General features: G+C 48.0%; 1 protein-coding gene across 1 annotated transcript; it reads right to left on the bottom strand.

Moving 5' to 3' along the window:
* Nucleotides 1-4,927: 4,927 nt before the first annotated feature.
* Nucleotides 4,928-14,767, bottom strand: FKBP4 (FKBP prolyl isomerase 4). Its single transcript, XM_042945492.1, has 10 exons — nucleotides 14,463-14,767; nucleotides 12,272-12,416; nucleotides 11,652-11,794; nucleotides 10,696-10,816; nucleotides 9,984-10,140; nucleotides 9,226-9,316; nucleotides 9,051-9,134; nucleotides 8,602-8,787; nucleotides 7,581-7,820; nucleotides 4,928-5,735 (listed from the first exon to the last, which is right to left on the bottom strand). Exons 1-10 carry the CDS (start codon nucleotides 14,565-14,567, stop codon nucleotides 5,628-5,630), a joined length of 1,380 nt encoding a protein of 459 aa, XP_042801426.1. The 5' UTR covers nucleotides 14,568-14,767; the 3' UTR covers nucleotides 4,928-5,627.
* Nucleotides 14,768-18,487: the final 3,720 nt, after the last annotated feature.

The following is an 18,487-nucleotide window of genomic DNA, read 5'->3' as shown; positions in this document are numbered from 1 at the left end:
ACATATACTGTGGGGTTGGCCGGGTCTATTCAAAGGTACTGTGTCACACAGGTGTACCTAATGCTTTCAATATATTATCTAATTACGGAGGGGCTGCATGCAACCTCCGGCTACCATATCTCTATCCTTCTCCCATTGTAGCTGAAACCTTAAGCTTCATTGTTGGTTTTAAGGGGTAGGAAAATAAAAAGCCAATTTAAAAATGTTTACCTCTCAATGTAAAGTTAAAATGTTTTGAGTTCTGTTTCTTCTCACTGTTATTTCTTCATTGTTTTCTCTTCTTCCAGCCTTTTGAATGAAATTGTAAAATAAATAAATAAATTCATAAATAACCCAGGACAAAATAGATGAGGATCACCCTGCTTCTGCCACCAAGTGCCCTGGCCTGACCCAGTTCTCTGAAATTATACCCTGACCCAGCACTTTGCAGTGCCTCAGTTTTATCTTCTCCATTACTTGAGTTTCTTGTTCTTGACCTTTCTGTGCCAAGGGGCGCCTGCTAATGTTTGTCCTGTAGGTCATGTCATTATGGTATTATGTTACATGGCAACTTGGATACCATGCCTTTTAGCTTTTGTCAAGAGAACCAAATGAATTTAGAAAGGGAGGAAAGATAAGTCTTCAGGAAATATGACATGGACCAAGTCCCTCTCCCCACTGTGTGTCAATTACTGTAACTGCCTTGTGTTATAGTCACAGTAAGTGGAACACAGGGGTTGCACAGCCATGTGGACAGAGCCCTGGTTCCACAAGGAGCACCCATGTTCTTGACCCTTTCTAGGGGATGGTTGGTGGGTCTCCACCGGCACCATCTAGAGCTCACCTTTTTAAAGTCAAGCACTCTTCCAGTATCAGTTTTGGCTTACTCCCCAGAACTGCCCTAACCAGGCCATCTTCCTGGTTAGATGACATGGTACAATTGTGTGGGTAGTGGCATAGTCTTTACCAACCAGCCAAATGGTAGCTTCAGTAGAAACCTGCTATGGGAGTGGGGAGTGGTGGGGAGGTGTTAGGTGGGAAGGATTTCTAGGGAGATTCTTTGTCCACTTCTTCCTCCAGGAGTAGACCCCAGTAGAGGGGTCCAAGTTCTGTCTGCTTAGGAAGGCCAGGTAAGAAATAGGACCTTTAAAACTTTCTACACAGCTTTCTATACGTGAGGTCCAGAGTCACTCACCATCCTGGGGCGGGGCAGGGCCTAGGGCTTCCTAATGGGCTCAGTTTGAGACTTCCTCATTCTCCTTCGTGATCTACAGTGCACCTTAGCATACTAAAGGTTCTGAGAAGTCCTTAAAGACAGAAACCTGTTTCTCAGACTGACTTGACCCAGAAATTAGGTAGAATTAACAGTGTGGGCAGCCCTGCTCTGAGTGAAATGCTGTTATTTGCTGCTCTCCTTTTGAGTCCCACCCCCTCCCTCACAAGTTTGGCCCGTTAGAAGGGACCACCCACTCTGGGAAGCTTTGATCCTAGAGCCTGTCTGCGTTGTTGTCTGGTTTTTGTTTTGTTTTGTTTTTTGATGTTTTAAGTAATCTCAACACCCAACAGGGGGCTCACAGTCACAACCCTGAGATCAAGAGTCACATGCTTTACCAACTGAACCAGCCAGGCACCCCAGGGTTGTTGCCTGTTAAAAGACTCTTCTGGCCATTCACTTAAGGATGAAGAGTGGTCCTTCATGGTCTCTGAAGTCAAAACATGAGGACATGGGCTTCAAACACAAAGGATGATGAAAATGTTTTAGAACTAAACAGAAGTGGCAGGTGTACAACATTGTAATTAGACTAAATACCACTGAATTGTTCACATTAAAATGGTTAATTTTATATTATGTGAGTTCCACTTCAATTAAGAAAAAAAAAATATATATATATACAAACAACAATTTTATGTGTGAAGCACTCCTAACAGGGGCACAGGAGACTGGTGATCCTGGAGCCCACATGTCTTGGGGGAGGGGGATGGGGTATGGCCAGTCCTGTCTTCTAGCCAAAGAAGTCTGGAAGGTCATGAAGGCATTATTAATATTATTATTATGTTTATTTATTTTTGAGAGAGGGACAGAGCATGAGCAGGGGAGGGGCAGAGAGGGAGACACAGAATCCAGAGCAGGCTCCGGGCTCTGAGCTGTCAACACAGAGCCTGATGTGGGGCTCAAACTCGTGAACTGTGAGATCATGACCTGAGCCAAAGTTGGACACTTAACCGACTGAGCCACCCAGTAGCCACCCGCCCCTACTATTATTATTTTTAATGTTTGTTTATTTTGAAAGAGAGGGACAGCAAGCAGGGGAGAGGCAGAGAGAGAGAGGGAGAGAGAGAATCCTAAGCAGGCTCCATGATGTCAGTGTAGACCACGACTCTGCTGTGGGGGCTCTATCCCACAAACTGTGAGATCATGACCTGACCAGAAAACAAGAGTTGGAGACTTAACTTACTGAGCCACCCAGGTGCCCTGGCATTGTTTTTTTTCTTGATCGTCTCTCCTCAGAACCACTTTGTGAATCTTTCATTCTTACTTTGCCTCCCAAATTGGTGTATTTAGTGTTGTGTCATTACACGCTAAACAAGGTTTTATTATGAGCCTTAGATTTTATAGTTGAGGATAGTGGGTACATCCAAGTTATCTGAGGTTGGCAAGCAGCTGGGGAACTACAGCCATAAAGTCAGCAATAATGATTTCCAGAAAGAGGACAAGTTCTCTTACGTAGATCTTTCCTTTGGCTTTATTCAGCACTGCCCTTAGCCTCTTTCATTTCAGCTTAATGGTTACAAGGCTCTGAGATGATCTGCGCTTGGAAAGGGAATGGAAGAAACATGGAAGACAGGAATAAGATGTGAGATTCCACTCTTGTAAGTGAAATGACATGCATAATTTCCCCCTTCTACTCTTCAGGTGGTGTGGCCGGTGTAGAGTGGAGTCCAGTGCTCTGATGCTGGTGTAAGGTTGGCAAGGTTGTGCTGGGCCCCACAGTGGCTGTGGACTAAAGTTTCTAACCTTCAGACTAAATGGGATAGGAAAAGATTTTAAGCAGTTGGAGAGGTAGAATTTGGATGCAGTGTAGAGTCAAGTGCACCTGGGGCAAGAGAGGATGCAGGACAGGAGGAACCTTTTGCAGGACAGGAGAGTGGGCTGGAGGTGCATGGTGACGTTGGAGAGGGGCTGCTGGAATGGAGATGGGAAATACTCAGGAGATAAACTGTATAGAACTTGACATTAGGATCAGCAATAGGACAAGATGGACCCTTACATTTTCTAGAGACTGCAAATCTGCAGGAACAGCTAGCAGTGCTGGTCACTACTGGTTTTCCTTTATTCAAGCACATTGTCTCCGTATGGGAAGGTTTTAAAGGTTGGTGAGGGTCAACGGACTAGGTTATGAACTTTGAACGTGGGTCAGAGCAGAGTGTAAGTACGTGCTGGGTCTGTTTTTAATCCTGAAGACTTCTGGCCACTTAAACATCTTCACAACACAGTTTTAATGTTACATAAAAGACTTGTCCAGTTCCATAGAAGTGCAATTGTTTGAAATTCCCGGAATCCCACAGAACCATCCAGGGGTATTAGGAACCTCAGGAGTGCATTTCATCCACTCCTCTATTTTTGCAGATAAGGAAATCTCAACTTGCCCAAGGTCACGTAAACCTCATATTTAAGAGTTTGGGTTTGTTCAAGAGAGCTCCTATTCCAGGCAGACCCTATTTAACTTGAGCCTTGGTTTCCTCTTATGTAAAATGGGGCATTAACTCCTTTGCCAAGGATTAAGGTTAATTCACATGAGGGGCACTTGGGTGGCTCAGTCAAGGGTCTGACTGCAGCTCAGGTCGTGATCTCCTGGTTTATGGGTTTAAACCCCACATGGGGCTTTCTGTCAGTGCAGAGCCCACTTCAGATCCTATATTCCCCCCCACCCCCTCCCCTGTTCATGCAAGCACATGTGCACTTGCTCTCAAAAACATTAAAAGAAAAAAAGGTTAATTCACACGAGGTTCCTGGTTTAATGCTAGGCTTATGTTCTAGGTGCTTAGTGAGTTAGCTTCTGTTGTTGGCTCTAGGGGCATGACAGATCTTGAAATGTCAAAAAGACCCAGAGGCACAGGACTGTGTGAACTCAGCAAGAGCACTCAGGAGACTAAAACAAATATTAGTTCTGGCTCTGGCACCAATCATGATGTAGGACTTGGGTGAAATCTTCACACAGAAATGAATCTTCCATAGAAAAGCATGGAGAAATTTCTTCTGGGAGGAACTATATAGGCATGTAGGTAGGCAGACTACCTCCACCACTGTACAGGCCAGCATACATTGGAGAGAAGAGGGTAAGGCTATAGACAGAGGCTCTAGCCTACAAGCAAGATCATCTGGAGAAGACAGATTTGTGCCCCCTGGCTTCTCTGAGGGCCCCATAATGCTATAGGAGCCAAAGGTCAACACATAGTTAGAAGCATAAGCATAAGCTTTTTTCTATTAAGGTCAAAGAGGAAGCTGGAAAGCGGGCCTGAGTCCATGTTCCCTGGCTTTACTGTTCTTCACCTTAATTGTGTAAAAGGTGTCTAACTGGAGGGATGGGTAACAGGAGTTTTACCTTGATGAGAAACCAAGAAAGCTGTGCTTTCTGCTAATCACTTAGGCAGAAGTAGACAAATCTAACCAAAACACACACAACTGGTCCCAGTATTTTACATGTTTATATTTTCCTAAGTGTTAGGGAACAAAAGCAGAGCTATGAAAACCCACCAGGCTGTGGGGTTGGGGGGTGGAGTGGGGAGTGGGGTGGCGGTGGTGGCAGTGGTCTGGGCAGCACCCAGGAGGCCCCGTATGCGGGCACCACTCCATGCTCAAAGAATGCTCCTCCATCGTTGTTGCACTTGCACAGCCACCATGCCCACCCTCTGAGGCCAAACAGAAAAAGGTTGCCTGACACTCAGGTTTCGTTTCCACTTTATTGCTCAAGCATAGAACTTGAGGCAAGCCTGGACCTTCAGCAACGTGCAGAGAAAAGGCTGAGGGGGTTGGGAACACAACCTGGTTGAGAAGGGAAACAGATCCAAAGGGAAATATTTGGGGGGGGGGGGGCGGCAGAGGCGGTCATCAGGACACCAGAAGACATCTCAGCCATACCATCTGGGGCGAGGACGGGAACAGAGAGCAGTAGCGGGCACAGCAGTGGTTTTCCCCATGCCCCTAGCACCCACATGGAGGCCACATGTTTGGGAACGGACCGGGAGGAGGGAAGGACAAGGAAAATGGCTGCCCAGGAGTCTCCCTCTCCACCCTGGTTTCACATCAGACCCCACAAGTATCCCTACCACTCACTCCCTTCTACCATTTGAAAAATGGACATAGCAAACAGAAGCAGCAAAATAAATTAACGTTCTGATGAGTGTGCGTGTGGATGGACATTCGTTCACATGTAATGGGGGAAGGGGGAAGGGAAGAGGGGGTGACATCACCTAAACCGATCCCCCAGCCTACTCCTTTCCCCCTTCCCCCAAAGCCACCATCTAACCAGATAGAAAAATAAAGGTCTAATTCACTCAAAATTCTTCAGTTTTTACAAAACTAACAGGGTGGAGGAGGGGAGGGAGCAGGGGAGGCAGGCAGCCGCAGGAGTAGGGCTGGGTAGAGGCTATGCTTCCGTCTCCACCTGAGGCTGGCTCCCTGCCACATCATTCTTCTGGTCATCCTTCATCTCCATGTCAGCATGATGGTTTCCTGCAGCTACTGCTGCCTTGGCCTGCGGAAAGGAAGACAGGAAGGGGATGAGTTCCAGTTCTCATCTGGCCCAATCCCTCTGATGAGAAAGGGGACTTTTCATGTCCCCACTCCCACTTGATTGCACTGATCTGGGGACACAGCTATATTCACCTACCACCATGCTGACACTGTGTTGGGTCTGTACCACAAATACTCATCCCAAGTTGAAAAAAAAAAAAAAAAAAAAAAAAATACATGCTAGCTTCCAACAGAATTACCCCAACACAGCCAACTCCTTTTTCAGGTATGTCCTAAAGGCACACACACATGAAATTGTAAATTTACAAAATCGTTCACTATGGTGCTACTTAGAACTGTACTCATCCAACATGGCAGTTACTACCACATTGGCTACTGAGTGCTTCAAATACAGCTAGTTCAAACGGATGGGTTTTAAGTATAACAGAACAGTGGATATTTAAGAGATTTACTTAGTCTGGAAAAGAAAAAAAAAAAGAAAAAAACCCAAACAAATGCAATTAAAAAAATTTACCCACTGCTATATTTTTTCTGTTCACTTGTTTATTTTTAATTTTTTTTTTTTTTTTAATTTATTTTTGAGACAGAGAGAGACAGAGCATGAGCAGGGGAGGGGCAGAGAGAGAGGGAGACACAGAATGGGAAGCAGGCTCCAGGCTCTGTCAGCACAGAGCCCGACGCGGGGCTCGAACTCACAGACTGTGAGATTGTGACCTGAGCTGAAATCGGATGCTTAACCGACTGAGCCACCCAGGTGCCCCTCTGTTCACTTTTTTAACACGGCCACCAGAAAACTTAAAATTGCTGTGTAGACTGCGTTATATTCCCATCAGACAGAGCTAGTTTAGAACACTGGAAGACTAATCAGACTGGGTAAGAGGATATAGGTTATGTGTCCCATGCTACACCATGTTAAGTGCAGCGAAGAATGTGAAAGCTATTTTTTCTGTTGATACAAAACAATCTTCTATGTATGATCTGAAGACAGCATAATGTAGAAAAGAGGTGGAACATGTGGCCTTTTATTTCGGGAAAAAGGAGAAAACGGTCTACTTGTGCATGTACGAATGATCTAAGCACTGGTAATATCAATTGCTTCTGGGGGTGGCAGTCTTTTTACTACATGTTCTTTTGTGCTATTTAAAGTTTTTTTGTTTTTTTTTAAGTTTATTTATTTTGAGAGACAGAGAGAATCCCAAGCAGGCTTGGCAATGCCTGTGCAGAGTCTGAAGTACGGCTCGATCTCACAACTGTGAAATCATGACCTGAGCTGAAATCAAGAGTCAGATGTTTAACCAGCCAACCAGGTGCCTCTGCGCTGTTTAAATAAAACTACATAACTGTATTATCTATTTAAACATAGGGCTTTTAAAACCTAGGTTTAGCAGGTGCCTGGGTGGTTCAGTTGGTTGATTTCGGCTCGGGTCTTGATCCCAGGGTCATGCACTGAGTGTGGAACCTGCTTAAGATTCTCTCTCTTTTTCTCTGCTCTCCGCCCCCCCCCCCCCCCACCATGTTCTCTCTTTCAGACAGACAGATGGATAGACAAACAGACAGATAAAACCTAGGCTTTAAAAAGGTACAGGTTGGGAAGCACACACAGAGTAACCAACTCCCCACCTCTGGGGCTTGTGAGTGGGTTTTTAGCCCTGATCACTGAGGAAGTGTGGCCCCCACAACAGGGTTCTGTGCTGAAGGAACATACATGTTCTTCCTCCAGAGACAAGGGTAGCTTCTGGTTTCCAGGAGTGACCCATACAACCAGAGGCATGAACAGCCACGGCACTTGGGTTAGGCCTAGCCTCCTCTTCTGTCTATCCCAACTGTTCCCTGTCCCAGTCCTTACCTTGCTCTCCTCCTCAGCTAGCCTCTCAAACATGTTGGCATAGAGCTTCTTCTCCCGAGCGAGCTGCTTGCGGATCCGCTGCTGGCAGATAGCCAGCTGGGCCTTGGCGGCTTTGTTGCTGGGGTAGAGCTGCAGGACCTTCTGGAAGTCAGCCCGTGCCAAGTCAAAGTCATTCACCGCCAGGTGGGCCTCTCCCCGGCGGAAAAGGCCCTTCTCGTTGTTGCTGTCCAGTTCCAGGGCCTAAGGAAGCAACAGTGAGACGTCAGTCCCTGCAACCTGTGGCCAAGACTGGGTTCCAAAGGTAGTCCTCACTCCGCAGGATGAGGCAGAATGGAAATGGCTGGCTCCACCCCAGAAAGGAGTTTTGGGGCACTAAATGAACAAACCAAGGTTTAAGAAAGAATCCCAGTTAGTCCAAGAAGCAAAGGGAAAACAGAGCTTTAGGTGAAAGAGAAAGACCCATGACAACATTTTCGTTTTCTCTAGAATAAAGCAGGTATAGAAGAGGGACATGGGGCGCCTGGGTGGCTCAGTCAGTTGGGCGGCCGACTTCAGCTCAGGTCATGATCTCGCGGTCCGTGAGTTCGAGCCCCGCGTCAGGCTCTGTGCTAACAGCTCAGAGCCTGTTTCGGATTCTGTGTCTCCCTCTCTCTGACCCTCCCCCATTCATGCTTTGTCTCTCTCTGTCTCAAAAATAAACGTTAAAAAAAAAAAAAAAAAAAAAAAAAAAAGAAGAGGGACAGACTAGGAACCAGGGCCGAGAAAATGCCATAGCGGTTTTTCCCATCCCAGGTTTTTCTACCTGTGTCAGCTGCCTCCTACCACTAAAGCCAAGGTGCTTGCTTCTCCTACCACTAAAGCCAAGAGCCCTTGCCTCTGGGCCCTTCATCTCTGAGCTTCCACTAGCCCACCTACTATCCTCCCCTATCCTAGTCACTGAGACCAAGTTTCAGACCTGCTGGCAGCTCACCCAGCCAAATCCGTGAACATTGCTCCCATGCCTTCTCTAAAAGGGCCTCACCTTGTTACAGCTTTCGATAGCAGCTGAGAAGGCCTGTAGTTTCAGATGACACATGGCCAAGTTGAGGTGGGAGGCCAGGCGAAGGGCCTGTGCCTTCTGTGCGTCCTCATTAGAGAAACTCGACTCGTATTCCAGCCAGGATACAATCTTCTTGTACTGCAGTACAGCTTGCTTGTACTTGCCTTCCTAGAGAGGGAGGGAGGCTTAGGCAATAGACACAGGTTCAGGGGCACCAGGCTGTCAGACTCTGTAGACATCAGTGATGTATGGGCATGAGAAGTCCTGCCTCCCCTCCTCCTCCAGCAAGAGCAGCTAGCTTAGATCTACTAGGTGAAGACTATAGGCATTCCCGCCGCCGCCATCCTCTCCCTGGCAGAAAAGGACTTCAGGCATCAGGAGAAAGGATGGGCCCAGAGGGGCCTTCCCCCAGGCCCCAGATGCTGGCTCACCTTGAAGTACACCGTGCCCCGCTCTTTCACTATGGTGCTCTGTTCCAGCTTCTCCTCGGAGTTCATCTCCCAAGACTCCTTGGCCTAATCCCAAGACAGAAACAAAGCTGTGAACTACCTCAAGGCCACCTACCGGGACAGATTCCGGGACAGAGAAGACCTCGAGCAAGCTCACCTTCTCGAAACTCTTGAGGTGTACTTCGTATTTCAGCTCAGCATTTGGTGGGATTTGGAATTTTTCCTTCCCAACACTGCCAAAAGCATAGCTGGGGGGAAGGAGGGGGGCAAAAAAAATCTAGGTCACCGCTGCCATGCTTAACCCGCTCCCTACTGAAAAGGCTTCCTGTCTGTTTCCTGCAAAGTAACTTCCCATCCCTTGAGACTTGGTTCAAATGTTTCCTGTTTGGCAAAATCTTCCCTGACCTCTTCACACAATTAGCTGGTCTCTTAGCATCTTCCACATCCTCCTCACGCACACTACACACTGGGATGATTACTCAATTACTAATTGCTAAAGCTCACTGAGCAACGAGTCACTAGAAGGCAGGAATAAGGTCTTTGAATACCTGGGAATTTTCAGCATTATACCTGGCACATAATAGGCATGTTATTAAAACATTTAATAAATATCACAATGATGGAGTACATTAATGGAAAATAAAAATTTTTACATTGGTAAAGGAGGGAATCCTGAGCAGCCTTGACTGAAAAGGTTAGCCTTTGATTTGAGATGTGGACAACTGTGACCGTGCTCCTAAATATGGAGATCACTTTTGCTGTGCACAGAGTTGCAGGGCCCTCTACTGAAGCTGTGGGAGTAGTGAACACACACAGAGGAAAAGATACAAGTGTCCAGTTACACAACTAACTGTGGACATGTGGATCTTGGACTTTTGATCACCCCATCTGTTATACAAAGCACCCACTCCTCACCTGGGCTTGAGGTACACAATGGAACGTTCTCCTTTTTCCATGCGCTGAATGGCTTTCTCCAGCCCACAAGGCAGGTCCAGGCTCTCCCCCTCACCAACCTCAAAGCGGAGCTCCCGCCGGTCGAACATCTGGTCCTTATAGTACCCTTCCAGTGTAACTGGCATGAAAAAGAGGCAATGTGTCAGGGATGTGAGCAGGCAGGGGATTGAGGAAGGATGCCACCGGCTTCCCTCTATCACCTCATCACTTCCTGCCCCCAAGATGTCTTTGTCGTGTTCTCAGAGCTGGAGGGACATTAAGAGGAAATGGTCCAATCCCTCGTCTCTCAGACAAGAAATTAGGATCAGAAAAGGAAGTGACATGGGGTGCGTGGATGGCCCAGTTGGTTGAGCGTCCGACTTAGGCTCAGGTTATTATCTCACAGCTTGTGGGTTCGAGCCCCACTGTCAGGCTCTGTGCTGATAGCTCAGAGCCTGGAGCCTGCTCTGGATTCAGTGTCTGTCTCCTCTGTCTCTCTCTGCCCCTCCCCCACTCACGATCTTCTGTCTCTTCCTCAAAAATAAACATTGAAAAAAATAAATAAATAAAATTAAATTAAAAAAAAAAAAAAAAAAAAAAGGAAAAGAAAAGAAAAAAGGAAGTGACTTGCCCAGAACCACCCAGGGCCTAAGTACCAGAATCAGAACGGAAATCCCAGACTATACTGTCTCACCCTCCACGATAGCGCCCTCATTGGGCCTGGCATAGCCTTCACCCCGAGTCCGTATTCTCCGGATGATTCCGCCATCTTCTTCTTCCGTCAGGTCCTCTCCCTTGAACTCAAAGAGCTCTACCTGTGGGACAACACATAAGGCAACACGACTCCTTTGGGCACTAACTCCATCAGCAGTGAGATGCAACTTCTCCCTCACTCAGAACAGTCCTTAGTAACTGCCAGACCAGGAGTGGACAAAATGGCACTTAGCAAAAGTTCTAAGTCCCGGGGGCTCTAGTCTCAACTCTGGTAGGGGTGGGCCAGTCCCACGGCTTTTGTTGACCTCAGAAGATCCATCCATTTACTACCTGGCTCCACACAGGAAGGACACGTTCCAGCCTATTCTAATCCAGCTACTTGAGAAGGCCAATCTGGTAGGCATTGGAAATGACCCAACATCTTTCAGTAGTCTTCTGAACATTCTCCAAGTATCCAGTAATGAGGGCTAAGCCATCCTCGGAATGAATGAAGTTCCACCTCTCAGTGAAAGCTTTCCTCATCCCCTTGACCCACGGGGCGCATCCCTCCCCTCCTCTGATCCTAAAGCACTGGTATTCCATACTGTCATTTAGAATGTATAGACCTCATGACCTCTTCCAGTCAAAATTATAACCAATCTCTGGGTGCTGCTCCTGACATAAAACATGCCTCAACCCTCACCCTGCTTCAGGTCCGAAGAAGGGTTTGTGGCCACCTCTCTCCACCCGAGACCTCCATCAGCTGCTGCTCTCTGGCAGCAGCATGCTATGTGTACAGCAGAGTGAGCTGCCCTCTCCCTGTCTCTTCCTCCTCTAAGGCCAGGCCCTTAGCCTTGGCTACATTGTCTCCAAGCAACAGGAAGGGCTGGAGGGCAGCCAGGACCCAGGCGAGATAAGGCTGGTTCTTCGCCTTGCTCTCTGCTCCTGGACACTCACCTCAAACACAAGTGTGGCATTGGGGGGGATTTTTGGAGGGCTGCCTGCTGAACCGTAGGCATATTCGGGTTTGCACGTGATGTGGCACACTTCTCCCACCTTCATGGTTGCTACAGCAATGTCCCAAGCCTTAATGACCTCCCCTGTAGGTATAGAAAGCAAACAGGTCCTCTTTGGCAGGGATCCGACTCTGGGCTCAAACACTGGCTCCAAAAGACTTTTATTATACCACGCCCAAGGGGAGGCTAGACACTCTTTAGAAAAGTAGAAAACTTAGTTGCAATAAGTGCTGTCAGGTCTCAGACCTCTTAAAAAGAGAAAAGTAAAGGAAAAACAAAACAAAAAAACCCCCACTCAACTCTGGAACAAAGGAGTTTAAGGAATAAGGCAGTCCATCCCTGAATAGGAACTGAGGTGTTCAGAGATGATCAGGGAAGGTGAGATAGAGATCAGAGATCGATAGTTACAGAAGAATAGAAGAAAAAAAAAAGAGTAACAGAAGAAAAATTAACAGAGTGTAACAAACCATTCCTCCTTAAACTTCTGAGAGTATAGTTTCTGTTTGTGACAGCTTATACCCTCCACAGAGCCTACACTACCAACCCACTAACCATGCCTACCTTTGCCCAGGTCAAAGGAGAATTTGTCCTTGCGGTCCAGACTGGAGTCAAACTTAGTGCCATCTAACAGCCAGCCAGTGTAGTGGACAAAGACTCGGTCCCCAATCATGGGCAACTCTGTGCCCATGCCCTCTCGCTTGATGACCTGGGAGGAAGGGGGAGAAGGTGAGTACCCAGGCATGGGGGCAGAAAGAGGCACCCACGCTACCTGCATACTTCTGATGGAAACCCAGAAGGAATCGTCTGCTTCCTTGTAAGCCAAGGGACTAAGCCTCAAATGATTCTAATATGGAGTTTGGGTAGAAGTCAACTGACCTCTCACCCCCTCCCCCCATTTTACTTGAGGTGGAACATAAAACTTGGTTTGAAAACTAGAGCCAAAAGACCTGAGGTTCAAGTTTTTGCTGTATGATCTTGTACAAGTCCAACTCTCTAGACCTTATTTGTAAACTAGCAATAATAATCTCTATCAGGGTTGGAGAATTACATTGGTAAAAAGTTAAAAGATGATCATCAGCAGCAGCAAAGAAATGCCAGTGGTCGTCAGATCAAGATCTGGTTTGCAGATAAGACAAGGATGAGAATATGAATAATGAACAGGATAGCAGCAGTCCTAAAATACCAGGTCACTGATAAGCACAGGGGCTCTCACTCGGGCCCTTAAACTGACTTGGGACACCACCATTCCTGACTGGTAGGCTAATTAAGTCTTTTATTTCTGGGCTAAGAGCATTTCTCAGGAACTTGAGTTCTGCTCCTCTTCTTTAACACTTAAAAGAGGTGACAAGGAGACTCCATGGATCACCTGGATAGGTATACCTTCTAAGGAAAAGGACAAATGACTTGAGGAATAGAAAGGCAAAGGGGAAGGACTGGAGGAAAAAAAGGGGAAATGGCCCTTCTGGGATGAATAACCTTGTAGAAATCACCAGAATGCTGGAAAGAAGGGGAAGCCACATGCCCACTGGGAGAACAGCTTAAGATTCGAACATGTGGGGCAAAACCAGGAGCGTTTCTGGACCAGATAAGGGCTCGCCAAGATCTCTAGCTTTGCTCAGGTCTGTCTGTCTGTCTCTCTCTCTCTCTCTCTCTCTCTCACACACACACACACACACACACACACACACACACACACACACACACGTGGAACTGAGCAGTGGGAGGCCAGGACGAAAAGAAACACTGGTTGAGGAGGAGGTATGAAATCCAGGCTGATTTCACCATCCTGTACTCTGCAAAACCTGTTCTGAATCTGAAGCACCATCAGTCGTTCAGACCCAGGTCAAGATGCCCTTCCCCGAATGCCAGATCCCTCCCTTTCCCTCCTCCGAGGCTCCCAGCAAAGCACCTCCTCCCGGCCCCACACCCCATGCCCCAAATCAAGACGGCAGAGGGCGAGGTGGGAGGGGAACTACAGGTCCCGGCATGCACTGCTCCCTGATTTTCCCGGGGCCGGGGGGGGGGGGGGGGGGGCGGGGGGCAGCATGGCCGAGCGGGTGACCTAGCTGAGTCCCAGCCTTTAGGAAGAGGGTAACCAAGGGGACGGAGGGCACCAGAACCTCTTTCACGGCGAGGCCCCGGACGCCAAGTCGTACAAAGGCCTCTGGGCCAGGAAATAACTCTGGTGACCCGCTTCAGGTCCTAGCTAATGTTTAACTGCCCGGGGGGTGGGGTGGGCGAGCTCTCGCAGCACCGCCAGCGAAGGCGGCCAGGGACTTCCCGCTGCGGCGGGCGGCCTGGCCGGGGACGCAGGGTCGCGGAGAGCTGAGGTGAGGGAAAGGAGCCGGAGCGGGCCCGGGTGCATGTCGCCCGGGGCCCCCTAGCTGCAGCTCGCGTGCAGCGTTGCGGCCCCGCCCCTCCCTCCGCGCTGCACCGCGCACGCCGGAGTTGGCGCTGCAGTCCCGGGCCCGGGCGCCGCAGGGCTGGGGGGCCGGGGCCTCACCCGCATCGCGGGCCCCCCCTAGGGGGCCAGAGAACGGCCGTGGGGAGGCCCGCGCACATCGGCCACCCCCTGCGAGCGTGCGGCGGCCCTCCCAGCCCGAACAACGCAGCTAGATCCAGGAAGGCGATGCAACCGGCCGCCGGCCCGGCTCAACGACCCGCCCGGACGCTGCAGAGGCGGCCCGGGGCTCCCAGGCTCGGCGGGAAGGGCGGCTGCGATGGGCGTCTGCCGTGCCCCCCATCCCCCTACCTTCAGCACGCCTTCGTCTTGCTTGGGGCTAATGTCTACCCCCTCGAGGGGCAGCGGCGCCGACTGCGCCCCGCTCTCGGCCGCCTTCATCTCCTCGGCGGTCATCGCCACTCGGTGCGCCGTTTACTCCGGGAGCACTGGGCGCGAGCCAAGCCCTCTCGTACGGGCCTGTCTGCACGGGCGTGCGGGCGGGAAGGCGCTAGCGCGGCGGCCACCCAGCTGCGAACCGGTCGAAGGCTCGAGTACCTCTGGCTACCGGCGCGCTCGCAGCCCGCGGCGGATCGGGCGCGGGAGCAGGAGTAGGTGGGTAATGAGCGGCCGCGGGGAGCGATTGGTCCCACCCCGCCGCGGAGGGAGGGGCTGGGAGGAGCTGGGGCGGGAGCGACGGACGGAGGGGGAGGAGGTGGAGAACTTTCTAGAGACGGCGGCGTCTAAGCCTGTTCGGGCTGTAGTACTAAGGGTGCTTATATTAATTTTTTTTTTTTTTCCGTGTGGGGGGGTCATTCCTTCTCCTAGCTGCTTGGCTCTCCCCTGCCCCCACTCCTGAAACTCTAGGACTCTGGGGGTTTCCCCCGCTCACTACTCCTGCTCCCCTCCGGCCCAGCGCCCTTCCCCGGCCCTCCCCCGTCCGTTTCCCGGTCTAACCGGATTCTTCCAGATCCTTCTCCATCCCCCTACATCACTCCAATACCGAGCCTGCCAGCCGCCCCAGATCCGCCCTATACATTGCATCTTGCAGCGTGGTTTGCTTAGAGCCTTGTAGCCGGATGTGAGTGGCAGCGCGTCCGTCTCCCCGGGACCCGAGACGCGCATTTTTATAAAAGCCGGTCGTAAGCGCGGACAGCATGATCTCTCCATCTTTACTCGGTGTATATACTTAACGAATTGGGGAGAAAGTGAGTGAAAAGATGTAACCCCACTGCACAGAATTGGGGAAAGCAGCCTTGATTGCCCCAGAGCCGGCAACACGTGCCGCCTTCAGCTCTTTAAAATGCTACAAGCAGCAGATCTGCAAGAAATGACCCGCTGAGCTGAGGGCTCTTTAAATGGGGCACATATTAAAGGGACCTAACCCGGCAATAATAAAACGACCGTTTAGGTTAATATTTAAAAATAAGAATGGTTTCAAGTCACGAAAAAAGTCATTCCATCTTATCAAAGGCCCGTGGGAAGGAATCTTTTCTTAATACTTGGTTCCGAAGTATTTAGCGACTGCCTGTGGAGTACCGAGCATTTGTGTGGCAAGTCAGAGCTAAATAGCCTTTGACAAAAAGATACATCTAGGGAGAGTCGGTTTTGCTCAGCACTCAACCGTTTAACATAGTGCCTGGTGAGCAGTTATTGGCTGCATAAATTTGTATTCCAATAATAATTATTTATTTATTTTTTGGAGTCCTTGCTATGTGCCTGGTTCTGTGCAAACTCTCCCATTTAGGTACGCAATTTAATTTGCTTGTGCCTGGTCCTGTGCAAACTTGTTGCTTGTGCCTGGTCCTTGCTATGTGCCTGGTCCTGTGCAAACTCTCCCATTTAGGTACGCAATTTAATTTGCCCTATTATAGATGAAATTTCAATACCATAACATAATTTGATAATTCACTGTAGTCTTTTCTGATGGAACTTGAGGGGAAGGGGATACAGAAGAAATAAAACCGTCTCCTCCAGCAGTTTACAGCAAATGACTTTAATGTGTATTTATTTTAGAGGGGGTGTGTGTGGGAGAGGCAGAGAGAGAGGGAGACATAGACTCTGAAGCAGGCTCCAGGCTCTGAGCTATCAGCACAGAGTCAGATATGGGGCTTCAACTCCGGAATGGTGAGATCATGACCTGAGCCGAAGTCGGATGCTTAACGAACTGAGCCACCCAGGCACCCCTACAGCAAATGACTTTAGCCACAACTAAGACATTTCTCATTAGATGACTGGGGATACCCTCAGCGGGAGGGTATGGGGGGTTAAATTTTTTTTTCTTTTTTCCTCAGTAAAGGAGGAAATAACTGTGAATGGAGGTCCTCCAAAACTCCAGGAGACAGAGGTGGTGGGGAAGGTGCTGGCTTGCTGGGTTGGCAGTTATCTTGCTGTTGGTTTATGCACAGGGCTATCCCATCATGTGATAGTTTCTTTTGATGCTAGGTTCATTGGGTATTATCTGGAAGAACCAGTTGGGATGGAAAAGAAAAGTTCACCTTTAGAGGACTGCTTTTTGCATCTGTTTCCTAATTGGAAGCAAACAGCATAAGTCTGCGTCTTTTAGTTCTTGTCAGTACATATTGAGTGCTTAAGATGCACCTGCCATTGCCTGAACACATAATAACAGAAAGAGCATGTGCTTTGGAGTAAGCAGAGAGTTGGGTCACTGGCATACTATCTGATTTGGGGCAGGTTATAGGGATAGTAACATTGGTCAATGGAAGTAGTTGTGATGGTTAGGAAAGAGGAAACACATGGCAGGTGTCTAGCACAGTGCCTGCCTTCAAGTGGGTGGTTACTAAACAATGGTCATTATGTGATAATGTGATTATGTGATAAGTGTAATGGTAGAGACGGGGGCAGAGTGCTAAGAATACAGAGGTCTATTAGAGAGGAGAACGATGGGGTGGAAGGGAAAGGGGAAGGATAGGAGGGACAGGTTTCCAGTGAGAAAGTTCTGACCCCTTTTGAGTATAAGGGAGCTAGGGAATGGAAAGGAGAAGGGAGAAGCAATAGGCATTGGATTTTTGAATTCCCAGACCAGAGCCTTATTGTTTCTAGATTTTTTCCCCCAGTCCTTTACATTATATTCTTCTGATTGTAAAACTTACACATACTTAATGTAGAAAGTGTGCAGACGTTTTGTTCTTTCCCTCCCCTGACTTACCCCTTTGTCCCAGCCCATTTAAATTAGTACTCCCATTAAAGATGTTTAAGAGTGTAATTATTTTCACTGGTATTATTCACTCATTCAAAACCCTTCCAAAATTTTCCCCTTTTGTTGAAGAAGAGAACATACTTTTTTTTTTTTTTTAAATAAATCCACTTTATACTGTACATGACTCATGCTGTGGTCAGAAGCTGTGTTATTACCAAAATCAGCCTTCCTGAGTTCATCTGGTTCATCTTTGTAATGCTAGGCCCATCCTTCAGACATAAAGACCCCATTATTTAAAAAAAAAATTTTTAAGGTTTATTCATTTTTCAGAGACAGAACGTGAGCAGGGGAGGGGCAGAGAGAGAGGGAGACACAGAATCTGAAGCAGACTCCAGGCTCTGAGCTGTCAGCACAGAGCCCGACGTGGGGCTTGAACTCATGGACCATGAGATCATGACCTGAGCTGAAGTCGGATGCTAAACTGACTGAGCCACCCAGGTACCCAAATACCCCCCTTGGTTTTTAAAGTTGCTATTTTGACCTTAGACTGCCAATACTCTTAAATGTTAAAAAAAAAAAAAAAAAAAAAAAAAAAATATATATATATATATATATATATATATACACACACACATATGAATCACTTAAAATTATGTGAGTTGAGTATGTGTGTGTGTTTATACATGTACACATGCACACTTTATACAACATACCAACATAACGAACCTTGGGAGTATACCACCTAGCCTAAGAATTAGAATATCACCAATATGATTTGTGCTAAAAATAGAAGAACAAACACTACTGGGTATTTACCCAAAGAATACAAAACCACTAATTCGAAGGGATATTTGCACCCCTATGTTTATTGTAGCATTATTTCCAATAGTCAAATTATGGAAGCAACCCAAGTGTCCATTGATAGATGAATGGGTAGAGATGTGGTATAGTCACACAATGGAATATTACTCAGTCATAAAAAATGAAATCTTGCCATTATCAGCAGCTGGCTGGATCTAGAGAGTGTAAGGCTAAGTGAAATAAGTCAGAGAAAGACAAACGCCATATGATTTCACTCATATGTGGGATTTCAGAAAAAAAACAAAGAAGAGACTCTTACCTATAGTGAACAAACTGATGGTTACCAGAGGGGAGGTGGGTTGGGAGAATGAGTGAA

This window comes from Panthera leo, chromosome B4, assembly GCF_018350215.1.
Source record: "Panthera leo isolate Ple1 chromosome B4, P.leo_Ple1_pat1.1, whole genome shotgun sequence".
Lineage (NCBI taxonomy): Eukaryota > Metazoa > Chordata > Mammalia > Carnivora > Felidae > Panthera > Panthera leo.
Note: the sequence above shows the minus strand (reverse complement) of the source record. Positions and strands in the feature narration are given on the sequence as shown.

Excerpts from the sequence above, each read along its gene's own strand:
- FKBP4 (XM_042945492.1), bottom strand. The coding sequence starts at position 14,567 with ATGACCGCCGAGGAGATGAAGGCGGCCGAGAGCGGGGCGCAGTCGGCG. Across the intron at positions 12,417-14,462 it reads AAGACGAAGGCGTGCTGAAG|GTCATCAAGCGAGAGGGCAT; the intron begins GTAGGGGGATGG and ends CCTTCCTCCCAG. Across the intron at positions 5,736-7,580 it reads TAGCTGAGGAGGAGAGCAAG|GCCAAGGCAGCAGTAGCTGC; the intron begins GTAAGGACTGGG and ends TCCTTTCCGCAG.